At 36.0% G+C, this 13407-nt stretch overlaps 1 protein-coding gene across 2 annotated transcripts in view; it reads right to left on the bottom strand.

Moving 5' to 3' along the window:
- The window catches only part of OTUD4 (OTU deubiquitinase 4), a 49330-nt gene that overhangs the window by 23281 nt on the left and 12642 nt on the right, over positions 1-13407 (bottom strand). Inside the window, exons 4-9 of one of the 2 annotated variants that reach the window (XM_032246474.1) lie at positions 9610-9656; positions 8325-8397; positions 7124-7205; positions 4285-4417; positions 400-454; positions 48-165 (exon numbers count right to left, since the gene is read on the bottom strand). In XM_032246474.1, the coding sequence (XP_032102365.1) occupies positions 48-165; positions 400-454; positions 4285-4417; positions 7124-7205; positions 8325-8397; positions 9610-9656 (508 nt within the window). The remainder of the gene's footprint in view (positions 1-47; positions 166-399; positions 455-4284; positions 4418-7123; positions 7206-8324; positions 8398-9609; positions 9657-13407) is intronic. The other variant, XM_032246475.1, reaches the window with a different exon arrangement.

Below are 13407 nucleotides of genomic sequence, written 5' to 3'. Positions count from 1 at the left end.
TAAGTGCTACAAAGCAAATTTATGGAAAATGCAGATTTTTAACTCACCTTGTTTAGACTTCAGCCAAATTTCATATTCTACATTTCTATAGACTGCGGGATTGAGTGACTTAAGAACCTTTCTAGACAAAGGCAGGCTAGTAGAGTTCCCATTGTTCTTCAGCTGCTAAACAAAGTCAGGAAGTCCAATCAACACATAAGTGCTTTTAAAACATTTTTGTCTAAAATACATGTAAAAGTAAAGCCAAATGAATAAAAGAAACTTGAAAAAATTAGGAAGTCACCAAATAAATTTATTAGTAGATGATTCTAACTTGACTGAAATGTATCAGAAAAAAGAAAAAACTTAAAACTTTATATGTTTAAAGAACTAGTTAAAACCACTTTAAAAAAAAAATACCTCATCCCCTGACAAAGGTTTAAATCCATTCACATCAGCAGCAGCAGTTTTACTCCTATAAAGAAAGATAACCATAATTAGGAGCAGAAAAAGATATTTGCATATAATTACCTTCTAACCTCATCTAAAAGTCTTCAAAGTCAGAACTATGCTCCAAAATGTCAGAACTATATTCCAATGAGCTCATACAAGTTTTAGTATAAATGTATCTATATATAAAAGGATATATGTAAGTAAATATGTGTATGTAAGATAGATGTCAAAGACATCAGTAATTCTAACTGGCTCAGTAATCAATAAGAAAACAAAAATAAACTGAAATATGGGTGGGTAGAATAATTGAATTTACAAAACAATGTAAAAACATCCTTTCAATATACACCTGAGGCCCCATTTAAAAAAAAAATATTTACAACAAAAGTATCTATTGGCAGATTTGACAACACTTTTATTAAAAATACTCTACATAAATAATATTCAGCACAATGAAAGCACCATCATCAGCCCTCTGAATTCACTGCCGCATACATATCTACACATTCATATACTCAGTAAGTACTTGAGCATCTACTATGTGCCATGCACTATACACAGCTGGCCTTTGAACGACAAGTTTGAACTGTGTAGGTCCACTTACACATTTTTTTCAACGAAAAGCAGTTTGAAAATACAGTATTCTCAGGATCTGACACACAAGTATAAAGAGGGCCAACTTTTTATATAAACAGGTTCACAGGACCCACTGCAGGACTTGAATATGCACAGATTGTGGTATACTCAAGAGTCCCAAATCCCCTGGCATATACCAAGGGATGACTGTAGTATTAGGTACTAGGGTCTAGCACTTAAGAGAACAAAAACTCTGCCCACATGAAATGTACAATCTGGTGACAACAGATTAAAAACTACACAAGTAATTAGTATGTTAAACGCTGATAAACACATTGAGGAGAAAAAAAGTAGGGGGGAAAAAAATGAGTGTTGAGATGTAGGCTGATAACAGTTTAGCTCTGTGTCCCCACCCAAAATCTCATCTTGCATTGTAATACTTCCCACATGTCAAGGACAAGACAAGGTGGAGATAACTGAATCTTGGTGGTGGTTCCCCCATGCTATTCTCGTGATAGTGAGTTCTCACAAGATCTGATGGTTTTATAAGAAAGAGGCCACAGTAGTTCACGCCTATAACCCCAGCATTTTGGGATGCTAAGGCGGGTGGATCACATAAGGTCAGGAGTTCAAGACCAGCCTGACCAACATGGTGAAACCCCATCTCCATTAAAAATACAAACTTAGACAGGCATGGTGGTGCACACCCGTAATCCCAGCTACTTGGGAGGCTGAGGTAGGAGAGTTGCTTGAATCAGAGAGGTGGAGTTGCAGTGTGGCGAGATGGTGCCATTGCACTCCAGCCTGGGAAACAAAAGCAAAACTCCATCTCAAAAAAAAAAAAAAAAGCAAGAGGCTTACCCCTTTGCTGGCACTTTGCTGGCACTCATTCTGTCTCCTGCTGCCCTGTGAAGAGATGCCTTCTGCCATGGTTCTAAGTTTCCTGAGGCCTCCTCAGCCATGCGGAGCTATGAGTCAATTAAACCTCTTTCCTTTATAAATTACCCAGTCATAGCTATTTATTCATAGAAGCATGAGAAGGAACACATAGCCTCAAATTAAAAAAAAACAGAATAGGGAAAGGCCTTCCTGAGATGTCTTTTTGAATAAAGAAGGGTGGTGAGAAAGTTTGCCATATGACTACTTAGTATTCCAGGCAGAAAATAGCACATGCAAAGATCCTGAGGTGGACAAAGGGCTACTAAGGCTGGAACAGAGTGATGACAGGGCAAAGGGAGAAGGGGTGAGAGAGTCTCCGACTTGGACCCACATGTACTCTTCTGTCCTACAAATCCTCCTTACTGAATCAATTTCTAGTTTTCAGTCCCTAGGTCTATACCCTTAAATGCGGCAATATTTAAGAGACCCTCAGTGAAAAGAATAACAGGCACAAGAATATAAACACATCCTTGGTCTTCCCTCCTTATTACTACACTATGCCTATCTACCTTGTCATGGTTATATAGCATTTTTCTTCCCTAATTGAAGCCCTGTGCTGTCTAAGTCAGAAATGACCAAGTAAAAAGAAATTTTAAGGCCAGGTACAGTGGCTCACACCTGTAATCCCAGCACTGTGGGAGGGCGAAGCAGGCAGATCACCTGAGGTTGGGAGTTCATGACCAGCCTGACCAACAGGTAGAAACCCCATCTCTACTAAAAATACAAAATTAGCTGGGCATGGTGGCGCAGGCCTGTAATCCCAGCTACTGGGGAAGCTGAGGCAGGAGAATCGCTTGAACCCAGGAGGTGTAGGTTATAGTGAGTCAAGATCACACCACTGCACTCCAGCATGGACAACAAGAATGAAACTTGGTCTCAAAAAAAAAAAATAAAAAATTTAATAATGCAATGAAAAGGTAATCCACATTCCAAGAACAATAATAGTACAGTAGAAAAAGAAAAACTAAACACAATAGTGAGCACATCTTCTTATACCCATTGTACCTTCTCTGGTAGACTACTCCAGCTTATTAGCCCCTACTCTATACTTCATCTGCCAACTGCCATACAAGACCCAGTTGTTTCTAATACCATTGACACCCACAGCAACTTCTGCGCTAGAAGTTCCCCAATCCCAATTGCAGGTAATAAATTGTAACAAACTAGTCATTCTCTCTTCCAGTGTCCCCCATGCTCAATGACACAGTGCTTAATGAAAACCATAGAGCAAAATTTCTATCTATGCAAAGTTAGTCTATCCCAGAATTAAATTCACAATGGCAGACACTGATTCAAGTTAGAAAGAAATGGTGGCCAAATTTTCAATCAGGATCAGTAAAAACCTGGAATTACAAATCAAGAAATATATATATATATATAAATTATTTTTATAATAAAGAATTAGATATCCTAAGGCTTAAGTTCCATTTCTATCTCTACTGTCACAGAGTATAACATACCAAGTACGATCCTTTCATACTCTCTTACAAGAATATATATTTTTAGCTTCAAAAAGAATATAATAGGGTTGGTTCTTATAAATAACAGAGTAAACATCTTAACTCATAACTAATATACTGGATACCATATCTAGGACGTAGGCTATGTACTTTATATGCTATCTCAGATTTAATTTCATGAATTGTCCCTTTTGAGGAAATACTGACTATATTCTAATTTTAGAGTACTGGAATTGAGGCTTCTTAGAGAATTTAAGTAACTTGCCCCAAGTCAAGTCAAGTTAGCAAGAAGCCATGACTGAAACCGGAGCCCAACCTCTTAAACACTACCTTATACGTCTGTGTGAAAAAGAAAGCTAAGCCTCAGAGACTCGACATTCAAATGTATTTACTCACAACCTACATAGAGGCATCACACAGAGGTGTTCACATATTCAAAGCCCCATTTTGGAACTTTCATTATCTAAAAAGAGGCACTACATAAGGACAAAAACAATAAAAGAAAGTGAAGAAAATCAAATTGGCCATTTTATTTCATTGCTGTGTATATGAACAATTAACAAGTTAACTTACTTCAAAATTTTACAATACACATACATATAGGTAGGACCAAACTATTCTACAAATACACGTCTAGACTGCACAGGTGTAGATTCTCATCAACCAAAAACACCAACTTTCAAAACAAACAGTCCCATAATAGAAATTAGGTAAAATTAGTGGCAGGGATAAAGCAAATTCTACAGATTGCTGTATTTTATGAATACCATTAACACCTCAATATATGTATGCAAAGACATATACTGAAATGTAAGGACATTTACTTAAATGTTTCCTTGTATGGCATGGGAAAGATATTTTAGGATTTCATTCTTACTCGCAACTGTCATCCTCCGAATCTGATATTTCACTGTTGTCTTCATCAGCTACTTCCAATGTATCTAGTCCCATGACAATTTTACTAACATCAGTTTTAAATACCTTCTCATATAGCAATTCATAAAGGAGAGCTGCAATTAATGAGAGACAGATTTTTTAACATTAACTACAAGCAATTTTTTAAAAACAGACAACAGACCATAACCTTTTAACTTTCTATTGCTCAGGCTTTTATAATCCTGACTAGATATCTGCAAAATCTTACGGTCAATAACATAATTTAATCAGAAAGTTACCTGGGCTACAACTAAAATTTCTTAAGTGCAGTTAAGTAGTTTAAAATAATCGCAAAACACAGTGCCATTTTTAAAACTAACACCATCACAAAAAGGTATCACAACTGTGAAACAAGTATGACAATGGGAAAAGCCAAAATACATATACTAAGCAATTATTACTACTACATTCCACATACTTGATGGTAAGGACCTGTATATACCCTCATGTTTAATCCTAGCACAGTGAAGCATTATTCTGATTGTACAGATAAGGAAGCTGACACTTAAGAATGTCATACAACACGCCCAATCTAAAGAGACTTAGATGAAAAACAGTAAGAAGCATTAAGATTGCTAGAAAGAGGAACATAATATAGTACATACTAGCTGACAAGTCAGAAGACTTGGATGCTAGTCTCAGCTTTCCCACTAATTGTAACCTTGGACAAGCACTTCTCAGGTTTCTATAGAAAGGATGTTTGAGTACATAACCTAGCTCCAGATTTTAATTTTATATAAAGAACTAAAAAAGAAGCTGTTACAAAATATACTCTCAGCAGCCACTGAAAGAAAGGAGCATATTTAGATACTTTGTTGCTTTAAATAAAGTAAAATTTTAAAACTCCAGTCCTGAATATAGGGAAATATATTTTAACAAAAATTCAAAAATACATGGATTTTAGGACTCTCATTTGGTGTTATTACAATGAGCTTTAAGAAAACAAATGTACTGGCCTGGCGCAGTGGTTCATGCCTGTAATCCCGGCACTTTGGGATGCTGAGGCAGGCGGATCACAAGGTCAAGAGATCGAGACCATCCTGGCCAACATGGTGAAACCCTGCCTCTACTAAAAATACAAAAATTAGCTAGGCGTGGTGGCATGTGCCTGTAGTCCCAGGTACTCGGGAGGCTGAGGCAGGAGAATTGCTTGAACCTGGGAGGTGGAGGTTGCAGTGAGCTGAGATCGCGCCACTGCACTCCAGCCTGGCGCCTGGTGACAAAATGAGACTGTCTCCAAAAAAGAAAAAAAAAAAAACCACAAAGAAAACAAATGTACTAAGAATTCATCAACAACGGGGCCAGGTGTGGAGGCTCATGCTTATAATCCCAACACTTTGAACACTTTGGAGGCCAAGGCAGGCAGATCACTTGAGGTTAGGAGTTTAAGACAGGCTGGCCAACATGGTGAAACCCTGTCACTACAATAAAAACACAAAAATTAGCCATTGTGGTGGTGCACACCTGTAATTCCAGCTACTAGGGAGGCTGAGGCATGAGAATCACTTGAACCCAGAAGCCAGTGGTTGCAGTGAACCAAGATCACGCCACTGCACTCCAGTCTGGGTGACAGAGCGAGACCCTGTCTTAAAAAAACAGCAACAACAACAACAAAAAAACAATGGGTGTCCACCTCTAAATGAGTTCCCACAGAGACCTCCTTCTTACAGACGATCTTTCTTCCAGATTCCAGGAATATGAGTTGCAGTCCTCATATCACCCAAACCATAGGCACTTAAAAGCACAGGAAAGACAAGCTCTAGGAGCTCTCTTCCAAAGCTGAAATGCCCAGATGGTAACGAGCTAGGAGAGGGAGATGAAACAGCCCAAGGTATAGAGGCCAGACTTTCATATCTTACAATGGATTAATTTTTTAAAATAGTGTATTACACGTATCTTTACTGGTTACCACTAGCTTAAGAGCAGAGAAAAAAGTTGTCACTTGCTTTACATGACTGATCTGTGCTGTGTCAGAATGGATGATATAACAGAAACTGGTAGGAAGGGTCACTGCTCTGCTATAGCAGTTAATTCTCAAACAGAATAAGGGCAAGGGGAATTCATACGCCCAGGAAACATTTGGCAAAATCTGGAGATATTTGTGGTTGTCACAATGGGAAAAAGAGTATGTTACTGACATCCACTATGTAGAAACCAAGGATGCTACTTAAATCCTAAAGTTTCAAGAGAGCCCTAAAACAGCATCATCTGGCCCAAAATGTCAATAGTGCCAAGATTCAAAATGCTGCTCTGGAGCCAAATATAATCAAATGTTTATTTGCTCAGTCATTTGGATTTTCAAGCTATACACTAACAGTTTTAAAGATGCACATAAATCTTTATTACTGAAATTATTGTAGCAAAAAAAAGTTGGCATTTACAAGTCAAACTCTAGCCACAAGCTCCCTTTCCTCCAATTTTTCTTTTTTTTTTTTTTTTTTGGTTTTGTTTGAGTTTGAGACAAGTTCTCAGTCTGTTGCCCAAAATGGAGTGTAGTGGCACAATCATAGCTCACTGCACCTTGACTTCCAGGGCTCAAGTGATCCCCCCGCCTCAGCCTCCCAAGTAGTTGGGACCACAGGTCTGCACCACCATGCTCAGCTACCTTTCTTCCTATTGCAACAAGTTTTTATTATAATATTAATACTCTTGTCATTTAATGTTCTTAGATATATCTTTTATATTACAACAGAATAGAATTATTTGTTCTGATTTGTTTCTATTAAGACTGTGTAAGTTTAGGAATATAATTTCCCATATAAACACAAGTTGATACTTACACTGACACATAGCAGAGCTTTCTTTATACTTTATGGGATACACAATATCATAATGATTTCCATTTGAAAAACACAGTAATACCTGAAAATGAAAAAGATGCATTTCAGACCCTCATATATATGACATTTACATAGCTAAGTATGTCTCCAATACCTCTGAATTACTAGATCATTTCCAAACAGAAAGTGAGTATTTTAGGAGTAGCCCAAAGCTCCAATGTTGTCAAGCTACAGTACATCCATACGCCAAAACGTTATAGAAGCATTAAATTTTAAAATTCAAAATGATTTCTGGAAATGTTTATAGGATCACCAAAAAACAAAAACAATATATTAAAACATGCTTTCCACTACTTAAAGAACAAGAAAATTTAAAAACTGTAAGAAAATATTATAAAACCTTAATAATTCTAACCTCTAACAAGCAAAATCGAAGATATTTTTTTGGCTTCTTTACAGTTTTAATTATTTTCTAAATCATCACTTATACAAAGAAAAATGCACACTGATTTTGTTTAGAATATAACATATTTCAAAACTTGTTTTGAAAAAGCCAGATCGCTTAGAAAGTCCCAGAAACCCTAAAACCTTTGTAACAGTAGTATTTCACTCAATTTCCCTCTAATTTATCACCACTAGCATGGTGGCGTACAAGTCACTTCCATTTGGCCTTCATGATTCCAAAATAGCTAATTAAGACAAAAATTCTCTTATAATAAGTCCACTGATATTACTTTCTAGGCTTCACAAAATTTTTCAGTGGCTTTTGCTTTATGACATAATGCAATGACACCCTTGTGAGTAAAATTTATAATAGGAAAATGTATATGATTACTAAAGTATTCCTGGATGTAACAGCAGAACCAAATTATTTTCACAAGTTATTTTACTACTTAATGTTTATACTGACAAAAAACTGTAATAGTCTATTTAATCATATACATTAATATCTCATAATTCTTTTCAGTGTTTCTACTAAAATGTTGTAAAAGGGTTAAATACAGTAATTTGTGGGGACAAAAAAATACAGAATAATATGACTAAGTGATGATTAATAGAAACTGTTAAGAAATCAGAATACCATAACCTTAATACAGAAATGTTTCAAAAAAGTCATTTAAAATTATAGCTTATGAAGTCATAGCAGCAATTCAGTGGTTCTTTTACTTAAATACTTTACAACACTTTGAAAAATTCTTACCTTTTCAGGAAAATTATTTTCAGTTACTTGTGAAGGAGAAACATTTGGTTCCCGATAAATTATAAAATCTTTCCTGAAAATAATTTAAAATTATTTATAATGGACTATACTTCATGAATTTAAATTTAATCTTTCATTCATTCATCAAGGGCCTATACGTGACAGGCAATGTCCCAACCACTGGAGATACAAAAGACAATAATGAAATAACTAAGTTGTAAAACACCTATACAAAAATAACTTTTCTAACACATAAAATTTCAAATATAATTTGTATATATATATAATTTCAGATATAATTCTAAAAGGAAACTTCAAAATCAAAGAAATTTTGAAGATGAAATTTAAACACTCTGAAAAAACAAAGTATTTACCTGCTACTGTACTAGATGGCAAAAAAGTACCAAAATTGAATACACATTGAACATCCCAAATCTAAAACGCCAAAATCCAAAATGCTCCATAATCTAAAATTTTTGAGCACCAACATGACACTCAAAGGAAATGCTCATTGGAGCATTTTGGATTTCAGATTTTCAAATCAGGGATGATCAACTGGGTAAGTGTAATGTAACTATTCCAAAATAAAAAAAAAATAAAAATCCCTGCTGGGCGCAGTGGTTCAAGCCTGTAATCCCAGCACTTTGGGAGGCCGAGGCGGGTGGATCACGAGGTCAAAAGATCGAGACCATCCTGGTCAACATGGTGAAACCCCGTCTCTACTAAAACTACAAAACATTAGCTGGGCATGGTGGCACGTGCCTGTAATCCCAGCGACTCAGGAGGCTAGGGCAGGAGAATTGCCTGAACCCAGGAGCCGGAGGTTGCTGTGAGCCGAGATCGCGCCATTGCACTCCAGCCTGGAGAGCGAAACTCCGTCCCAAAAAAAAAAAAAAAAAATCCAAATCCAAAAACTTCTGGTCTCAACCATTTCAGATAAATAATACTCAATTTGTAACATGGTATTTTACTATGGTTTTGTGACCATTCAATGCCACTGGCCCTGGGAAAGTAGGAAATCATTTCTCTATAAGGTTAAGTGATATCTTACAAAAGATAGACTGAAAAAATTCTGTACCCTTTTCCAAAAGTATTTTGAGAATTAAAATTTCTAAGCACTAACATACCTAATCTCAAAATTTAATTGATGTGATTTAAAAAATGTAGAAAAGATGCTTCATAACCAAAGTACAAAAGGGCTTTGTTATTTTAACATTTTTAATATAATGGAATACAATTTCCCACTGGTTTCATTTACTTTCACTTATGTTATTACAGTGTTTACCTGTACATAAGAGAAAGGGCACTTATTTCCACTTGTCCTACCCATTCCTGTATTGAAGAAAAAAAGATGGCATGTAAGTGTCTCACACTTTTTATATTACATTGTATATTTCTATACATACCTTTATACAGCATACCTAAGGAGCTATTAAAGCTCATTATTATTAGTATTATGAATACTATAAAATCAGTTATACAAAACAGACCACAATATGTGGTAAAATGTAGTCCAAGTCTCTGTTGCAAAAAAAAAAAAAAAAACAGTAACAGAGTAAAATGACAGTTCCTATTGGTGTGGCAAGACCACAGCATGGCATCTGTAGGTTGAGAACCTTTTTTTTTTTTTTCTGAGATGGAATTTCGTTCTTTTTGCCTAGGCTAGACCAAGATGGCAGGATCTCAGCTTACTGCAACCTCCAAGTCCCAGGTTCAAGTAATTCTCCTGCCTCAGCCTCCTGAGTAGCTGGGATTACTGGCATGTGCCACCACACCCGGCTAATTTTTCATTTTTAGTAGAGACAGGGTTTCTCCATCTTGGTCAGGCTGGTCTCAAACTCCCAACCTCAGGTGATTCGCCCATCTCAGCCCCCCAAAGTGCTGAGATTACAAGCATGAGCCACCACACCCGATCCTAGTTGAGAACTTATTGAAAGCAAGGGCTATCCTTCAGCCTAGCCCCCAGGAGAGAGCCTGGCACATGGTTTAAGCTCAGGAAATGAAATATTCAATTGAAGCAGAAAATCAGGAAGTATAAAAAAGGGCAGAAGGTCTCTTACCTTCAGGGTAAATGAAGGTATAAAAGAGAGCAGTGTCTTAGCAATCATTCTGAAAACAAGGAAAATTCTACATTCCTTAGAAAAGTCACTTAAAGCCTTTCTGAAGGGCAAATGGCCAGTATATTTCAAAATTTAGTATGTCCCATATACCCTTTGACCCAGCAATTCAAATTCTATAAATCTATCATAAAGAAATATTTCATGTCTATAAAAGTGTATGTAAAACAATGATGTCACTGAGAGTTATTTGTAATAGTGTTAAACCAAAAAAAGAAAAAAAAGCCCCTAAGACTCCTAAGAAATGGTAAAATAATTCATGTTTCATCCACACTATAGAATACCTTGCATTCACTGAAATGAATGAGGTGATAACCATATGAAATGACCTAGAAAAACCACTCAAGTTTTAAGTGTAAATCATGGTAAAGGAATCCTATTTGTGAAAAACAAACAAAAAGGCATATATATTGGTACATGCACACACATAGAAAGGGGATGGGGAGGATACATCCTAAATTGGCAATAGAGACAGGAAAGTTAACATGAGGAAAAATAAAGAATTTTCACCCTTAATTCTATAGACATGTATATTTTAAAATCTTTTACCATAAGAATATTTTTCTATAGTACTCTGAAGTCAGTAAAGACTTAATACATTAAGTTACTAAAAACAATGAGCTTGGGTAAATGAATGCTGCCACTTAGTCCTTGAAAGAAAAGAAAAACTGAAATAAGGAAAATATTTTAAACAATGCTTTGATCTTAAACCAGGACAATCTATCCCCCAGAGACTTTCCAACAGTTCTTAAAAGTTAGCTCTGATTTCCAAAATGAAATAGGTGCCATATATTAAAATGGGTTAAAATAAGCCTCAGCCTAACAATCATGGCTTCTCACAAACTGCTACAAATGATATCCGCTGTATAGAGGACACTGTTCACTGATATGACTCTGTTTAGATCAAACACATAAACTACATTTCTAATTTTTATAGAAGTAGTACTACATCACTTTTAAAAAAAATGAAAAATTCTGCAGGGCACAGTGGCTCACACTTGTAATCCCAGCACTTTGGGAGGCCCGGACGGGTGCACTCCCTAAGATCAGGAGTTCAGGACCAGCCTAGCCAACATGGTGAAACTCCATCTCTACTAAAAAATACAAAAATTAGCCGGGCGTGATAGCGGGCACTTGTAATCCCACCTATTCAGGAGGCTGAGACAGGAGAATTGCTTGAACCTGGAAGGCAGAGGCTGCAGTGAGCTGAGATCATATCACTGCACTTCAGCCTGTGCAACAAGAGAGAAACGCCATCTCAAAAAATTAAATAAATAAAAAATGAAAAATTCTATGAGTCTCAACAAAATGCTACTGAGAATAATGTACTTTTTTATAATTATCTTCAGAATAAAGTCTGTTGTAGCCTGGTTAGGCAAACAATGGATATTCTAAAATCTTCCCCAAGCAGTGTCGCTTTTAAATTATTAAAAACAAAACAAAACAAAAGTCAATGTTCTACTACAACTCTTACACTTTAATGCTATAATTTTACTTAATTAGCATTTTTATGACTGGCCTTGTAAAAAGAAAAAAATCCTTCAAAATGTTTTAAATAATGAACCATACTATATCAAAATTACATAACTTAAATGTTCTTCAATAGTCATCAATGTTGCCGGGCGCGGCGGCTCACTCCTGTAATCCCAGCACTTTGGGAGGCTGAGGCAGGCAGATCACCTGAGGTCAGAAGTTCAAGACCAGCCTGACCAATATGGTGAAACCCTGTCATTGAAAAAAAAAAAAAAAAAAAAAAGTCATCAATGTTAACCTCTTGTTCCTCAAAAGACATTGTTATGAAAATGAAAAGCCAACCTTGTAATCCCAACTACTAGGGAGGCCGAGGAGGGGGAATCATTGAACTCTGGAGGCAGAGGCTGCAGTGAGTGCAAACCATGTCACTGTACTTCAGCCTGGGCAACAGGGTGAGACTCTGTCTCAATAAATAAATAAATATGATAAAATAAAAATTAAAAAAAAAAAAAATGAAAAGCCAAAATACAAACTAGAAGAATGTATTTGCAAAATATATATCCAATAAGGGACTTACATCCAGTATAAAGAACTAGTAAAATTCAGTAAGAACAACAGCAATTAAAAAAATGGACAAAAACCTATGAACAGACATTTTACCAATAAAATCATATGAACGACAAATAAGCACATGAAAAGATGCTCAACATCATTAGAGAAATGCAAGTTACATCACAAACAGTTCTGGCAAAGACGTGGAGAAACTGAAATTCTCCTAATATTGCTGATGAGAAAGCAAAATGGTACAGTCACTTCAAAACGTTTGGCAGTTTTCTCTTAAGTTAAAAATATATTTACCAGATGACCCAACAATTTTGCTCTCAGGTATTAATCCAAGGAAAAAGAAAACATGTCTACACAAAGATTTATAAGCAACTGTTCACAACAGCTTCAATTTTAACAACCCAAAACTGGAGAGAACTTAAATATCAATCAGCTTGTAAATGTATATACAGGTTGTAATAGATAACATACATAAAGCAGATTATTTTCTTATACAAAGGAACAAACTACTGCTAAACGCATGAATGAATTTTAGTGTTTCCAATAGGCTACGTGAAAGAAGCCAAACACATAAGGCTACAAACTATATCATTCCATTTACGCATATCTAGAAACAGCAAAACTTAGAAAGCAAATCAGTGCTTGCCAGGAGCCAGGGGTTGGGGAAGGGGTGTAACTGCAAAAAGGCAAAAGGAAACTTTCTGGAGTGATGGAAATGTCCTTTATGATGTTTGTGGTGGTGGTTACATAAACGTATACATTTGTCAAATCTCCTCAAATCGTACATTTAAAATCGATGAATTTCATTTGTCAATTTTACCTAAAAGCTGAAGAAAACACATTCTTGCACAAGTTTGAAGTATCTTTCAAAATGCTCCACTATTACTTATTATTTTATAAGGATAAAGACGCTTTCCTCCTCTGAGAAC

This window comes from Sapajus apella, unplaced genomic scaffold, assembly GCF_009761245.1.
Source record: "Sapajus apella isolate SASKATOON/1434 unplaced genomic scaffold, GSC_monkey_1.0 scaffold61, whole genome shotgun sequence".
NCBI classification, from domain to species: Eukaryota; Metazoa; Chordata; class Mammalia; order Primates; family Cebidae; genus Sapajus; species Sapajus apella.
The sequence above is the reverse complement of the archived record's forward strand: the minus strand, read 5'-3'. Positions and strand labels throughout refer to the sequence as shown.